We start from the raw sequence: 17,440 nt of genomic DNA on the forward strand, positions 1-17,440 counted from the left end.
GTATTGAATCAGCATGTTATAAATTACATCTGGGGAGCATGTAGCGTTTAAAACAGGGTCACTTTTAAGACCAATCTTAACCACATCTCTGGCTCTGCCCATTAGCCTCCCCATAATCTCCTCTGTTTGTATGGAACTATTGTAGTTCTGCCTTCTAAGGTATCCTCTCATCATTTCAACCCACTCAGTAACAGAATGTTTGTCAGTATTCTCACCTCTAAAAATTGGAGGTGCTGTTTCTGATTTTACAATGACATTGAATTTTTGACTATCAAAGACAGAAGTGTTTTCAATATGTGCACCGTCTTGTTTCAAACAGGTGGCATTTTGGGTTTCTTTTTTCTCATCAACACCAGAAGACAACAATTTATTTGCAATGGACTCTCCAATCTGTGAACCTAACTGATAAATCATGTCACTTAATAGGTGTAAGTCATGGCCAGCATTAAATGTAGAATGACTCGGGCCCCCCAACGACATCTGCTCCATAGGTGTCTCAGCTGGATAGAAAGCTAATCCCTGAGGTCTATTACTTGTAGGTAACATGGGTGAGGCACAAAAATCCGACCCAACTGCCACTCCTGACTGAAAAGTGAGACCCATTACACCTCTACCTCTCCCAAAGGAGGGTTGATTGTAAACATTTTCAACATTTGATTGGAATCTCTCTGCCATTTCAAAATGGAATAATGAAAATAAAACACACTCAAATAAAAATCAGTCACTTATTGACAATAAATTTTCTCCCCTCAGTCCTTTAACCTTGTAACACAGGTGTGTTGACGCGTCTTGAGGTGAAGAGGCAGCTTGTAGGTGGACGACGCAGCAACCCGGCGAACAGCATCAAGCCGATCAGGGATCACGGAGTCACGGCACCAGTGTAACCCTCTTGTTGTTTGTCACCTAATGTGTTATGAACAGAAATAATGTGACTCCACACAACTGGTCCACAGCTCCACCAGCGCTCCTCAGAACTCTGGGTTTTTTTTATTTATTTTCAGATGTGATCGTATAGATTTTTTTTTTTTTTAAATAACACAGTCAAACAGTAAAATAACTGACAATAACCGACCATAGCAATAAAGCAACTGCCATAGCAGCCGACAGTCGCCAGCCACATTCACAAAATGATCCACCTACTTATTTATTCATTTATTCTCCTATATATACATATATATATACATATTGAACTCACCTAATGTGTTATGAACAGAAATAATGTGACTCCACACAACTGGTCCACAGCTCCACCAGCGCTCCTCAGAACTCTGATGGGGGAAGCCAAGAGAGCGCCTGAAGGACCCGTTGCGTGCAGTCACTCATCACACCACTAGGTGGCTCAAACACATAAATTGAAAATCCCAAACACATACACACTATTATTATTATTATTATTTTGAGCAAAATTCAAATACACACTCATACACAATTTTCTCTCTGTTACACTTGTCTTTTCAAGAGTTGAAGCTATGTTAGCACTCAGCAGGACAAAACTGCACAGCCACTTGGAGGGAAAAAGCTTGGGAGTTAAAAAAAGTCATCTGACAAAAAGAAAAAAAAGAACAACGTTAGAATTCATCCTTGTTGACCTAGCTAATCTGCACTCTTAACATTTGCAAGGTCATGGTTTAAACAAATGAACAGTTATTAGATGTATTTTTAAAAAAAAGGGGGCGGGGGGATCAATTATCAGTTAACGTTATATTGTTCGACAAATGATGTAACAACAATGCTAACAGACACTCAGCACTGAGCTTATCTCAACCCAAAGCTAGTCGCTCGAGGAAGATTTAGCGGCAAAAGCCAAGCTAAAACCTTCGGTAAAATTAGCACCTTAGCTAACGTTAATTCCGAACCAGCTCAAAAAATAACACCATCATATTTTTCTATCTTTCACCTCATGCTAAGTGATAGCATTATAGCATGATGCTATAAGTTACGTTAGCTCCATCTAAAATATACATTGGCTTCAAACAGTTTTCTAAGTGTTTTTTTTACCTGTCTTGCGAAGAGCTGAAGCAGTGTGAGCCCACAGCGACAGAGCTGCACTTGCACTTGGACGGAAAAAGCTTCGGAGTTTAAAACAAACGTCATCAGAAAAACGTTGGAAGCGAAGCCACCCTTGATGACGTAGCTAGATAAACTGCATATTAATGTTAGCTAGGATGTGAAAAAAACAAAAGTACATGCTCTCTTTCTGCCTTAAAATATGTTAACCACTAAAGGAGTAAAAATACAGAAACAGGGAACCACGATGAAACATCTATGATGACCGTTGGAAATCAAATAGAATTCTTACATGGCCAGCGCAAAGACATTATAAGTGCAGTACCACTACTGCAATGTGTAAACAGTAAATTACGGCAACTTCAAAACATACAGTAAGTTACTGTAATGCTATGTACTATACCCATAATGCAATGCAAATTACAGTAACTAATTGTAAAGATGTTTTATGTTAGTTTACTGGGCATTTTGCGGTATTTAGCTGTAAAAAATACAGTAAAGGCTAACAGTGCAAGATATTATAAATACAGTACCACTACTGCAATGTGTAAACAGTAAATTACTGCAACATCAAAACATACAGTAAGTTACTGTAATACTATGTCCTTTACCCATAATGCAATGCAAATTACAGTAACTAATTGTAAAGATGTTTTATGTTAGTTTTACTGGGCATTTTGCGGTATTTAGCTGTAGAAAATACAGCAAAGGCTAACAGTGCAGTTACCATTTCCTTTTACTTTTTAAAATATGCTGGTTTCCAGTTTGATCTCTGTCATGGTTTTCTGCTAGATGATGAGGAAGTGAACAGCAGCAGCAGCAGAGCTCTGAGGTTTTAACCCACAATAATCACATAAATACACGTGGTGAGAACATTTCATTCACTAATCAACTTTAATCAACGTTTATTTTAAACCTGCAGCTACAGAGCAACACATTTACAGAGTCATATTTTACCTGAAACTCAGTAAAACCAGGTCTGACAGCCAAACCCGTCTGTTCTCTGATTGGATGGTTGAATTTGTGATTGACATGACATTGACCAATCAGCTCTTATTTAAACTTAAATCAACTTTAGATGCACAAAGATGAAAAACTCTGATATTTTCATTTAAAAGATAGAAACATTTATTCATAACCACAAATTTTGATTAATTAGCACAACATTTATACAGAATTCATTTTTTACATGCATGTATTTCCATTTACACAAACACAAAGCAGAAATTGACATTCTATTCTCGAATATTATAAATGTTATTAAAGCTGCAAGCAGCAGCTCAGCGCCGCTCCAGCCTATTGGCCACCGCGGGGGTTAGTTCCCGCCCCTGTCCGTCAGGCGATACGCATCAATGCGATCAGCAACAATCCCTGGCGATGCACAAAAAATCTGGTGCAGATCGGCCGATGTAGCAAGGAGATACAGCTGATGGATTAACCTAGGGGGCGCAGTGGAGTCAAATTACAATTCAATGCTATTGTGCTCCTTAGAGGTTCACAAGAGTCAATCATAAAACGTTACGTGTGAAATCCTATGATGCATGTATGATTTAGAGACGACCATATGCGTTTCTCTGTCGATCTCTTTGTCATTGGTGGATTCACACTGACCCTTAACGCCCCGATGGACCGGCTGTATTTTGGTATTAATAAAAGGAAATCATGAATTCAACTTTCTGAATCTTCTTCAGCCTCATAAATCAAGAACTCAGCATGGAGAAGGATAATTCTCCACACGGTTCAGTTGCTGCTTTACTCATCAGGATGACATAATCAATTCATGACGCTCTGCAGCACAAACCAGGAAGTAGTTCATTTTCTGAATTACCTATTAAAATTGATATTTGATCTGAAAAGAAACAATCTGCTCATTAAACTTTTTTTATGCTAATTTTAAGATATAATTTTAACATTTCAGCTGTTTTTCTTTGACACTTTTAAAATGAAGCAGTTTTTTTATTACAACAGATAACACTAAAACAGAAAAACCTGCTGATGTTCAGCTTCTGGATCTACTGAATCTGAGAAAAACAGGAGGATCAAACTGAAGAAGTTCTGATGTTTTCATATTACAGAGCAGCTTCATCTTCATCTTCATCATAACACACCTGAGAGAATCACAAACAATTTATTAACATCTGACATTTAGTAACAGAGATCAATATATAAATATGTAGCATAAAAATCAGATAAAACATTCCAATAACCTGCTTTACAGATTAGCCCTTAAACCAGAATTTATCTCTTTGAAATGTTGGCTAAATCCAGCAGCTGGTGTTTTAATTCAGGTAGTTTTCTGCATGATTTTTTCTCATGAACTAATAAGCTACAGCTCTTCACATCGTTCTACAGATACATTTACTCAGATGCATTTCCTTTACTCTGATATAAAACAAACTGAAAACAAATGATTCATATTTGTTGTAAAAACTCACAGCATTTTTATCCAGATGTGTTTTCCTCCCTAAAACAGAAGAGCAAAGCTTGAGCTTTTCTAAAGATCCTTCATGTTTATCCAGTTTTCACAGTGATCTGTTGATACTCTGACCTTTAGTTCTGGCCCAAATGTTGACGATCAGAACAGCTGCTATCAGAACTGCTAAACCCACAGAACCAGAGAGGAACCTCCACCAGTCTGCTGCAGGTTCTGTTCAGAGACAAACCAGAGAAACTGGGACAACAACTGTGATTGATGGAGCATCAATTAATATAAAAAACACATGAATACAGATTATAATGAAAGACCTAAAGCTGCAGTATTTAAAGCTTCAAAACTAATGAGCTTCGTTTGTTGTTTAAAAATGTCACTAAAGAAATATTTTTATTTAAATGGTGAACAAGTAAAACTTACTTTGTTCCACATCTGGAGCATCTGAAGTGTTTGTAGTTATTATGGCTGAAGTTTCATCTGGTACAGTTGGAACTGCTGATGTGGTTGTTGTTTTGTCTTTCTCTAAAAATGGAGCATAAGTCAACAATACTTTTTAGAAAAAATTGTTTCATATGATTAATATATTTACAAGAGACTTTTAACTTCATAATTTCTCACCCGATGGACGAGAGCTGAAGGTAAAAACCTGAACTGTATTTTCTGTCTTTACTTCACACTTCAACAAGTTAAACATTGACTGGTAAATGTAATGAGACGTCTGGAAGATGACGGCAGCAGAGCAGGAAGATGATGATTCTGTTATTGCATTATCTCCTCTTCCCATATATTTACCCAGAAACAACCACTTCACTGAGTGTTTACATGGTTCATCTGTCACCACAGAGCAGGTAAATATCATCTTGTTCTGGTCCTCATATTCTGTCACTGAGGAGGATTTGAAAGAGAAAAGCAGAGTAACCATGGTTACGTCAGTTTATGAAATCTTTGTGATTTTGCTGTCAGCAGGTTGTTGTCACTAAAAGCTGAGGATGAAAATATTGTATAATACTCACAGTGAACGAGAGAAAGACGGACTAAAGCATCTGGACCTGACTGACTTCCTCCTTGTTTCTCAAACTGTCTGCAGGTGTATTGACCAACATCCTCAGCTGTGACTTTCTTTACAACCAGAGAACAGTTTGTTGAAACACTCAGTCTGTCTGATCTGGTATCCTTAACCTGCCCAAGATTAACTAACTCTACAAGTGGATGATCTGCTTTACTGTAGTTCCAGGTTGTTGTATTACATTTACTGTGACCATCGATCACATTTTCACAGGACAAAGTGACGTCATCTCCAGCTCTGACAGTGTAGGAGAGAAACAGATTTCTGCTCTGAGCTCCTGATGACACAAAACCAGAAATATTCACATAAGAAATATAAATAAAGAATAACTGTAGAGACATTTTATATCTTCTAGAACCAGATTATCAACAGGAAGTTAAACTCCGGTTCTTCCTTTTGAAACTACCAACATGTTGCATCGATGAAACAGTGATGTTAATGTTGAAATGAAGAAAATTTAATAAACAGTAGCTGTTCAGAGTCTGACCTGTAAACTGCAGGATGAGAAACAGAAACATTTTCCTCCACATAGGATCCTCCATGGCTCCTCTCTGCTTCATCGTCTCTCTGCTTCCTGAACCTCAGTGACAACTTGAGCTCTTAAACTTCTATGTTTTTACTTCCTGTAGTTATTCAGGTTTTAACTTCGTCATGAAAGCCGTGATGCTTCACACCACAGCTGGTGGATTAATGTAGAAATGTTTGGTCAGTTTCTGTAATCTTTATTTTGAAACCAGTATGATCTGCTGGGTTTAAGACACTGAAATGCTGCAAATTTACAACAAAATTAGATGATGAGACTCATCTAATGTAACATGATCTGTGATTTATTTATCAACATTTTTCAGATTCTGTGGAAATGTATAACAGATCTATAACTATCCTTCATGGAGCTGAGGGAAAACTCTTCTGATCACTGGATGATAAACTTACAGATGATAAACTTACACATGATAAACTAACAGATGATAAACTAACAGATGATAAACTTACAGATGATAAACTTACACATGATAAACTAACAGATGATAAACTAACCGATGATAAACTAACAGATTGACCTGCTGATTTTGATCAAAACTAATAAACCTGATACGAAGTGATGATGTAAATCTGACTCCAGGTGGCAGTAAATATTCTGTGGATGAGAATAAATGATTCTGTGTTTTTCTTCTATCTTTTTTTAGCTAGTTGCAAAGCTAAAGCTAAAGCATATGACACACTAGGAAACGCCATCTTTAGGGCGCAGCTCAGATAGAGGCAAACAAAGAGAATAAAAAACTTTTGTTTTTTTGTTCTGCTAGCCCTTAAGGATAGCATGAGAAATGGACCAGCTGTATTTTGGTACTAATAAATGAAATTCATGAATTCAACTCTGAATCTTCTTCAACCTTCTAGGATAATTCTCCACACTATTCAGTTGCTGCTTTACTCATCAGGATGACATAATCAATTTATGACGCTCTGCAGCACAAACCAGGAAATAATTCATTTTTTGAATTATCTATTAACAAAATTGACATTTTATCTGAAAAGTAACAATCTGCTCATTAAACTCTCCTTATGCTAATTTTAAGATGTTATTAGATGTGTGAAAGTTACAGTTTAGATATGTGACAAGGTTAAGATGTGTAGCTGATCTCAGACCTTTTAATTCCTCGTGGTTCCACTGAAAAGTTTATTTCTGTGAACTAAAGACGACGTTTTCTGTTAGAATGTGGCTAAAGAGCTAAGAAGGTTTTAACTGCTAAAGATGAGCAGATAAAAAGTGGTTAAAACTCTGACGACAGCATCAGAGTTATTAGAGTCATACAACAAAAAATGTAACAAACTTAAACAAGATGTTTCTCAAAATGGTTAAAACTAGCCGACCAGTTTTAACCAATAGATATTATCTAATTACAAGCCACTCAAACCTCTCTATCTTTAAATCTGACAGATGATATTAATAACTGACTGAACCTGCTGCAGGCAGAGAGACCAGCTGTGGGTCTGTTAGCACATCAGAGAACGAAGAATGAAGTTACACATTTAAACTGTTTTATTATTTTTTATTTGGCTCTCTGAGCATGGAAACCGCAGCAGAAATATTGTTTAATTTACATGGGATGATTTGATCAGCTGACATCTTTAAACAGAATTATAATTTATATATAAAAAAAACAATAACTTCAGTGAATTGAAAGATGCTGCATTTTAAAATACAGTTTTAATGGGGTTCAGTGAACATCTAACACTTGTCAGCATGATATTATGTAAATAAACATTAAATCTGAACACAGTGAATAAAGCAGATCTATGATCTGTAACTCTATAGAAATGTTTAGTGTCTTCCTACCTGTGAGCTGCAGGATGAGGAATAAAAAGCCTTGAATCCAAGGGAGTTGAGGCATTGTGTGTCTGTTGCTCTGACAGTCAGAACTGTCTGACTGCTTCCTGAACGCAGATGGAGCTTCTACTTCCTGATTCTCATCACTTCCTCACTCTGACTGATGGAGGCTCATCGCTTTATTAGGTAAAATCATCTGGTTGGTTTCGGAGCATTTATGACTAAAATGTTAAAGATGATGAATGTGTGAAAATTATAGTTAGATATGTGTGAATCTCCCAGTCAGTTTCTCACCTCCCTGATGAGGGTAAGATGTGTAGGTGACCTCAGACCCTTTTTTGGTTCATGTTTCCACTGAACGGTTTATGTTTGAAGGAAAGAGGAAGTTTTCTTTGAGAATGTGGCTAAAGAGCTCTGAAGGTTTTAACTGTTAAAAATGAGATGGTTAAAACACTGATGAAAACATGGAAACCATTTTGTTTCCTGTAAACAAAAAGGGTAGAGTGCCTTCTCCGGGTCAGAGGTGGTGTCCTGCCCCAAGTGGAGGAGTTCAAGTATCTTGGGATCTTGTTCACAAATGGGGGAAGAAGGGAGCGGGAGATCGACAGGCGGATTGGCGCAGCGTCTGCCGTCAAGCGGGCGCTGTACCGGTCCGTCGTGTTGAAGATAGAGCTGAGCCAAAAAGCGAAGCTCTCGATTTACCGGTTGATCTACGTTCCCACCCTCATCTATGGTTATGAGCTTTGGGTCATGACCGAAAGAACGAGATCACGGATACAAGCGACCGAAATCGGTTTTCTCCGAAGGGTGTCTGGGCTCTTCCTTAGAGAGAGAAGCTCAGTCATCCGAGAGGGACTCAGAGTAGAGCTGCTGCTCCTTCACATCGAGAGGAGCCAGTTGAGGTGCTTCTGGTCAAGATGCCTCCTGAACGACTCCCTGGTGAGGTGTTCATGTCCCACCGGGAGGAGGCTCCGGGGAAGACCCAGGACACGCTGGAGGGACTATGTCCCTCGGCTGGCCTGGGAACGCCTTGGGATTCCTCTGGAGGAGCTGGTGGAAGTGGCTGGGGAGAGGGAAGTCTGGGCCTCCCTTCTGAAACTGCTACCCCCGCGACCCGATCCCGGATAAGCGGAAGAAGATGGATGGATGGATGGTAAACTGAAATATGGTTAAAGAAGCTGCATTTAAGAAAGAACTGAATAAAACTTCACGTCTGTTTGTCATCGGGGGGCCCAAAGTGGGTCCCGGAGGCCCGGCATCCTGCATGTTTTAGTTCCCTCCCTGCTGGTAATAACAAACTCTTCAACATGTCAATGATCTTCTTAGAGCTTCTGATGAGCCATCATTTGATCCAGGTGAGTTAAACCAGGGAGAGACTAAAACATGCAGGATGCCGGCCCTCCAGGACCCACTTTGGGCCCCACTGATTTATGACATGACACACAGTGTAAGATGACTGAAAAAAGGAAGAAAAATCAAGATGTGAATATTTTTAGATTACATTAACATTGTAAATAGATACATTTTGTCTTTTGTTAGGGTCTATTTGAGACTCAGATATTTAAGCTGAAGAATCCAGGAGATCAGATTGGAGTCAGTCATGAAAAGTCCAGTTTTATAGATCCATCACAGTTACCATTTCCTTTTACTTTTTAAAATATGCTGGTTTCCAGTTTGATCTCTGTCATGGTTTTCTGCTAGATGATGAGGAAGTGAACAGCAGCAGCAGCAGAGCTCTGAGGTTTTAACCCACAATAATCACATAAATACACGTGGTGGGAACATTTCATTCACTAATCAACTGAGTTTATTTTAAACCTGCAGCTACAGAGCAACACATTTACAGAGTCATATTTTACCTGAAACTCAGTAAAACCAGGTCTGACAGCCAAACCCTTCTGTTCTCTGATTGGATGGTTGAATTTGTGATTGACATGACATTGACCAATCAGCTCTTATTTAAACTTAAATCAACTTTAGACGCACTGTCAGGTTCAAACACCTATTAAAGACAAAATTAATTAAACACAAGAAAGACAAGAGAGATGGATTCTGAATACTCGCGAGGAGAACAGACAGAGATGTGCTTTCAGTTACAATCTCCTACCGCTCTGAAATCACATCTGCCTGCTCCTCTCTTTTTATTGCATTTAGGATCCCTATCACATTGGACGCTGCAACTCTCAAAGGGCGGGGAAAACAAATCATCACATAGTTGCAGCGCTAATAACAATCACTATCTAGACACATGTTATCTACACACTAGATTCTTCTGTTCCAGGCACGGCGTCGAGCAGACAAGTTGTATGTCTTCACGGCGACGGTTCTATTGCTATCTAACAGGTCAAGTAGAGCAGTAAACTCTGCTGGAAGCGGTTGTCACTGCTTTCTCTCAGTAAGGCCTCAGGAAGGAATCAAAGTTATTCAACACACAATGAAGTAAAATGAAGTAAAAGCATATAAGTAAGAGATTATAAAGATATAACTATAAGACTACATGAACAACAAATAATTGATAATACCAATAATACAATTTACCTAACACGCACAAAGAGGAAAAACTCTGACATTTTCATTTAAAAGAAAGAAACATTTATTCATAACCACAAATTTTGATTAATTAGCACAACATTTATATAGAATCGATTTTTTACATGCATGTATTTCCATTTACACAAGCACAAAGCAGAAATTGACATTTTATTCTAAAAGATTCTAAATGTAATTAAAGCTGCAAGCGGCGTCGGGAAGCTCAGCGCCACTCCGGCCTATTGGCCACCGAGGGGGTTAGTTCCCGCCCCCGTCCATCAGGCGATACGCATCGATGCGATCAGCAACAATCCCTGGCGATGCACAAAAAATCTGGTGCAGATCGGCCGATGTAGCGAGGAGATACAGCTGATGGATTTACCTAGGGGGCGCAGTGGAGTCAAATTACAATTCAATGCTATTGGGCTCCTTAGAGGTTCACAAGAGTCAATCATAAAACTTTACGTGGAAATCCTGTGATGCATGTATGATTTAGAGACGACCGTATGCGTTTCTCTGTCGATCTCTTTTTCATTGGTGGATTCACACTGACCCCTAACGCCCCGATGGACCAGCTGTATTTTGGTATTAATAAATGAAATTCATGAATTCAACTCTCTGAATCTTCTTCAACATCATAAATCAAGAACTCAGCATGGAGAAGGATAATTCTCCACACTGTTCAGTTGCTGCTTTACTCATCAGGATGACATAATCAATTCATGACGCTCCGCAGCACAAACCAGGAAATAATTAATTTTCTGAATTACCTATTAAAATTTATATTTGATCTGAAAAGAAACAATCTGCTCATTAAACTCTTTTTATGATAATTTTAAGATATTATTTTAACATTTCAGCTGTTTTTCTTTGACACTTTTAAAATGAAGCAGTTTTTTATTACAACAGATAACACTAAAACAGAAAAACCTGCTGATGTTCAGCTTCTGGATCTACTGAATCTGAGAAAAACAGGAGGATCAAACTGAAGAAGTTCTGATGTTTTCATAGTTCAGAGCAGCTTCATCTTCATCTTCATCATAACACACCTGAGAGAAACACAAACAATTTATTAACATCTGACATTTAAAAAAAGAGATCAATATATAAATATTTAGCATAAAAGTCAAATAAAACATGCCAACAACCTGCTTTACAGATTAGCACTTAAACCAGAATTTATCTCTTTGAAATTATGGCTAAATCCAGCAGCTGGTGTTTTAATTCAGGTAGTTTTCTGCATGATTAACTTTTCTCAGGAACCAATAAGCTACAGCTCTTCACATCGTTCTGCAGATACATTTACTCAGATCACATTTCCTTTACTCTGATATAAAACAAACTGAAAACAAATGATTCATATTTGTTGTAAAAACTCACAGCATTTTTATCCAGATGTGTTTTCCTCCCTAAAACAGAAGAGCAAAGCTTGAGCTTTTCTAAAGAACCTTCATGTTTATCCAGTTTTCACAGTGATCTGTTGATACTCTGACCTTTAGTTCTGGCCCAAATGTTGACAATCAGAACAGCTGCTATCAGAACTGCTAAACCCACAGAACCAGAGAGGAACCTCCACCAGTCTGCTGCAGGTTCTGTTCAGAGACAAACCAGAGAAACTGGGACAACAACTTTGATTGTTGTTTAAAAATATCACTAAAGAAATATTTTTATTTAAATGGTGAACAAGTAAAACTTACTTTGTTCCACATCTGGAGTTGGAACTGCTGATGTGGTTGTTGTTTTGTCTTTCTCTAAAAATGGAGAATAAGTCAACAATACCTTTTAGAAAAAATTGTTTCATATGATTAATATATTTACAAGAGACTTTTAACTTCATAATTTCTCACCCGATGGACGAGAGCTGAAGGTAAAAACCTGAACTTTATTTTCTGTCTTTACTTCACACTTCAACATGTTAAACCTTGATTGGTAAATGTAATGAGACGTGTGGAAGATGACGGCAGCAGAGCAGAAAGATGATGATTCTGTTATTTCTGTGTTGTTTTTATCTATATATTTACCCTGAAACAACCACTTCACTGAGTGTTTACATGGTTCATCTGTCACCACAGAGCAGGTTAATATCATCTTGTTCTGGTCCTCATATTCTGTCACTGAGGAGGATTTGAAAGAGAAAAGCAGAGTAACCATGGTTACGTCAGTTTATGAAATCTTTATGATTCTGCTGTCAGCAGGTTGTTGTCATTAAAAGCTGAAGATGAAAATATTGTATAATACTCACAGTGAACGAGAGAAAGATGAACTAAAGCAACTGAACCTGACTGACTTCCTGATACAAACTGTCTGCAGCCATACAGACCAAGATCCTCATCTGTGACGTTCTTTACAACCAGAGAACAGTTTGCAGAAACACTCAGTCTGTCTGATCTGGTAACCTTAACCTGCCCAAGATTAACTAACTCCACAGCTGGTCGACCTGTTTTAGTGTAGATCCAGGTTGTTGTGTCACATTTACTGTGACCATTGATCACATTTTCACAGGACAAAGTGACGTCATCTCCAGCTCTGACAGTGTAGGAGAGAGACAGATCTCTGCTCTGAGCTCCTGATGACACAAAACCAGAAATATTCACATAAGAAATATAAGTAAAGAATAACTGTAGAGACATTTTATAACTTCTAGAACCAGATTACTAACAGGAAGTTGAACTCAGGAAGAACCTGAGTTCTTTCTGAGTTGCATCAATGAAACAGTGATGTTAATGTTGAAATGAAGAGAATTTAATAAACAGTAGCTGTTCAGAGTCTGACCTGTAAACTGCAGGATGAAAAACAGAAACATTTTCCTCCACATAGGATCCTCCATGGCTCCTCTCTGCTTCATCGTCTCTCTGCTTCCTGAACCTCAGTGACAACTTGAACTCTTAAACCTTCGTCATTCTACTTCCTGTACTTATTTTTAAACTTCTTCAATTGACCAGTGGAGTCTTACACCACACATTGTGGTTTTAAGCAGAAAGGTTTGGTCATCGCTGTGTTCAACACTAAACTGTTAAATCTCATTTTAAAATATAGATGCAGTTAACTTTATCTACTTTAATTCTGCATCATATTTGATCAACATTTTGTGTATTAATTTTGAATTAATGCACAAAATAAAGTGTCATATTATAACAGCTTTGGTGTATTCATTAATAAGCTTGCATGTTGTGTGTTTATTTAAAATGGGATGTGTAATATTTTAATCTTAATATGCACCACAGCTGATTTGCAACATTAATGATAAAAAATGTTTGCAGAAGGTCACCAAACTGGGCAGCGCCCCCTTCTGGTCAATATGAATATTTGTGAAGCAGAAACAAAACTGAGCAGTTTTACGGAAACTGAGAAAATACAGAAATAAAAAACATTTAAATAAAATAAAAATAACTTCAAAATGATAGAAAATACACCTTAAAAATAAATGAATAGAACTGGTGTTAATAAATTCAAACAAGAATGTGGTACATTTAAACGGACAATAGGTGGCAGTAGTGATACTGTTTTGTTTTTGTTTGTTTTTTTTAAATGTGCAAACAGAAAAATGTATTGATTTTCACAGGACAGTGTAGATTTTTAAATGGGGTATGATGTATTTTCCTCATTTCAGTTTTATAGGGCAATCAGGAAACATTGTTACCTTCAGTTTTTATAAAGTCACTAATAAATTATTAAAAACAGAAAAGAAAATCTCTAGAAAATGAATTTAAAAAGCAAAAGTATCACAATAAATTACAGTAAAGCGAATCAAATAAGCAAATAAATTTGTTTGGCTGAGCAAAAACTGAGTCAAACTATTTTAAAACGAGTCAAATAACACAAGAAAAAATTAATTACTAAATAGATTTAAAAGAGTTGAATGAAAAACAAAAACTTCTAAACTTGTACACAATGTGAAGTTATATTCAATAATACGACAGACTTTCAATTCCTAAACTTTTCTCATTTTGTTATTCTTTTATAAAAATTCAAAGTTGGAAGCACATCAGAGAAGGAAGAATGAAGTCACACATTGTCAGGTTTGAAATACATTGAAATACACAGGAAAAGACAAGAGAGAGTTTATTTCTTTTTACTGGTGAGGAGAACAGACAGAGACGTACTCAGTTACAATCTCAACCTGCTCTGAATATACATCCTGCTGCATCCCCTCTTTTTATTTCAACCATTCTGTAGTTACAATGCATGTTTCAGCTCTATCAAAACATATGCAGCTGCAACGTGACTCACAGTTTCATAAGATAAACTAGAACATTTACTATGAACAGTATGACTGAATAAGGCTAATCAGCACCATTACGCCTTAAACTATCTTATTATAAACATGAAGAATAGGATGTTGTTCTGCTGAGCAGCCGCCTGATGAGAACAAGCTGCTGCCGGCTGTCTGCATCCTTCAACACACTCAGAAACATAAAGCAATTCAACTTTCATGAAGCACGAACAAAAGAAGCAAATGTTTAATAACATAATTATATGTACAATTTCTCTAACACACATTTAAACTGTTTTATTATTTTTAATTTGGCTCTCTGAGCATGGAAACCGCTACAGAAATATTGTTTAATTTACATGTGATGATTTGATCAGCTGACATGTTTAAACAGAATTATAATTTATATAAAAAAACAATAACTTCAGTGCATTGAAAGATGCTGCATTTTAAAATACAGTTTTAATGGGGGTTCAGTGAACATCTAATACTTGTCAGCATGATATTATGTAAATAAACATTAAATCTGAACACAGTGAATAAAGCAGATCTATGATCTGTAACTCTATAGAAATGTTGAGTGTCTTCCTACCTGTGAGCTGCAGGATGAGGAATAAAAAGCCTTGAATCCAAGGGAGTTGAGCCATTGTGTGTCTGTTGCTCTGACAGTCAGAACTGTCTGACTGCTTCCTGAACGCAGATGGAGCTTCTACTTCCTGATACTCACCACTTCCTCACTCTGACTGATGGGAGGTCTGGTTCACTGCTAAAATCAGTTATATTAACTGTCTACTGAGGACAAAATGATCATTTGTTTCAGGGTCTCTGTTAAAATGGTTTTATGTGCTTGACCATAGAAAACCAAGTTGAAATTCAATGTTCCTCTTAATGTGTTCAGTCCCATTATTTAAGTGTTTGACGTCTTCAGAAGAAGAAAAGTAAAACAAGCATGTGATATTATTAGAAATGCAGTTCTTTTGTTTTGACAGTATCTTAGAAACCTAATGAATGCAGATTGGAATTGTGTTTATTAAGAGCTGCAGATCAAAATTGTAATCTTAGTGATGAGAATATGTTGAACTGTGGGTGTTAACCTGCCATGGTCAGTGTGAAACATGAGGTTATCACTGTGTGAGGTGTCATTTAGACTCATCAACAAATGTATTTAAAAACTGCAGCAGGAAACCGTTTTAATGTGAACTTTATTTTGTATGCCTTTTATTTTGAACATCATTTTAAAGCCGCAGCTTGAACAAACATGTCTCATAATCATAAAAGGTACAAACCAATAACAGTTTATTCTTTATCCTTCTAAAGGAATCCTAGATTAGTTGAACATGTTGGCTTAAATATGTCGTAATTTTCCTGTTAAAGCATAAATAAGAACATATGAAATATCTTCAGCCTTTTTCTGTGTGGCCATAAAATGACCAAAGCCAGAGGAGGAGGCCACTTTGTCATTTTTGTTAAACATGCTTTAACTGCCTCAGAGAAGAGAAAGCTGTACCAGATCTTACCCTAACATATCTGCTGCCCTCTGGTGGACACCACGTGGCAGTGGTATATTTTAAATTGTTTATTTTTAGGATCGTGGTACAGTGAAGCAGGCCAAGACGTTGTGAACCCAGAAACAATGATCAGGTTCTGGAGCTGCCAGATGTCTTCCAGCTGTGAGGTTTTTATGCTTATTTTCAGTGTTTGGTTTTTGATCCAAACCAACAATAAAACATGGAATATTTTTCACCGTCATTTGGTCCGATTCTAGTTATAGTTTATAAGAGAGTAGAGGCTGTTGGGGTCGTTAGAGGCTGCAGCAGATGAAGAATGACTCCTCACTGTGCTGTAGGTCACTGTGTCCAGATCACCACAAACCTGGAAAAAAACACAATATTTCAGTGTCATCAATTTATTCAGCTAAACGGAGGTTTGAATATACTTTTAGAAGTGAATGTTTACTCTCCTGATGTTTTTATTGCTGTTTCCATGGTTACAGTGTGACAGAATCTTGTTTGTGAGAGAAGCTAATTTTTTTCATCCTCTTTTATCTAGAATTGTATTTTTTCAGTCATGATTACTAGATTCTAGGCATCATGGTTGAGAGTTAGGACCAGTAAAAAAAGGACTTTACTTTAATTCACCTTTTTCCTTCCTTAAATGCCTGCATTAAAGGAAGCTGCTGTTTATCAACCATTTTCTGCTGTATGCCTCCATCCCTCAGTTATAAAACCTCAAGTTACATTTAGAGCACAAAACGATGCCAAACCCAAAGAACACAATCCACATATTTACTTCATAACTTAACATACAGGCTGTATTTCTTCATCTTCTTAATTAACCCATCAACCAAATTCATAAAGGCAAGATAAACACTTCCTGTTTCTCTGAGAAGGTTTTTCACCAATTAATGCCAAAACAAAAATCATCTGTCTTACCAGAACTTTGCTGCTGTTGATTTTGGGATGTCTGATGGAGGCATAAGAAACTCCAAATTCTGCATCAACCTGAACATGAAGAAAACAACAGAGACACATCAATCATTTCTATCTTCAGTAGAAACATTTCTCACATTTCTTCATGTAGGCGAGTCTTAGTCTTGGAGTTTCTAAATATTCACTTAAAAAGGCGCTTTATGGGATTTTTTGGTACTTTAACTTGGATCTAATAAAACATAATGAGTTTTATTTATAGACAATTACATCTCATCCTAAAGTAGATTTGTTTTATATCGATTTATAAGTTGTATAAAAGCTTCTCCTACATGCATAAACATGAGACTCCAGCTTCAAATTGAGTTCAGGGTTCATAAACGTTTTATTTCACTCACAGCGTTTTCATCCCGTCGTCTTTCATTTCCTAAGAAAGAAA

At 37.1% G+C, this 17,440-nt stretch overlaps 1 protein-coding gene and 1 long non-coding RNA gene across 2 annotated transcripts in view; both read right to left on the bottom strand.

Moving 5' to 3' along the window:
* The window catches only part of LOC122825841, a 42,486-nt gene that overhangs the window by 17,969 nt on the left and 7,077 nt on the right, over positions 1–17,440 (bottom strand). The window contains exons 7-15 of the mRNA XM_044107425.1: positions 17,008–17,076; positions 16,412–16,447; positions 15,168–15,174; positions 13,135–13,227; positions 12,605–12,928; positions 12,210–12,476; positions 4,859–4,960; positions 4,556–4,654; positions 4,443–4,471 (exon numbers count right to left, since the gene is read on the bottom strand). Of these exons, the coding sequence (XP_043963360.1) occupies positions 4,443–4,471; positions 4,556–4,654; positions 4,859–4,960; positions 12,210–12,476; positions 12,605–12,928; positions 13,135–13,227; positions 15,168–15,174; positions 16,412–16,447; positions 17,008–17,076 (1,026 nt within the window). The remainder of the gene's footprint in view (positions 1–4,442; positions 4,472–4,555; positions 4,655–4,858; positions 4,961–12,209; positions 12,477–12,604; positions 12,929–13,134; positions 13,228–15,167; positions 15,175–16,411; positions 16,448–17,007; positions 17,077–17,440) is intronic.
* LOC122825456 lies at positions 712–1,434 on the bottom strand. The gene is made up of 2 exons (XR_006369646.1): positions 1,196–1,434; positions 712–903 (listed from the first exon to the last, which is right to left on the bottom strand). It is a non-coding gene; the product is annotated as an uncharacterized LOC122825456 (long non-coding RNA).

Source organism: Gambusia affinis, linkage group LG22 (assembly GCF_019740435.1).
Source record: "Gambusia affinis linkage group LG22, SWU_Gaff_1.0, whole genome shotgun sequence".
NCBI classification, from domain to species: Eukaryota; Metazoa; Chordata; class Actinopteri; order Cyprinodontiformes; family Poeciliidae; genus Gambusia; species Gambusia affinis.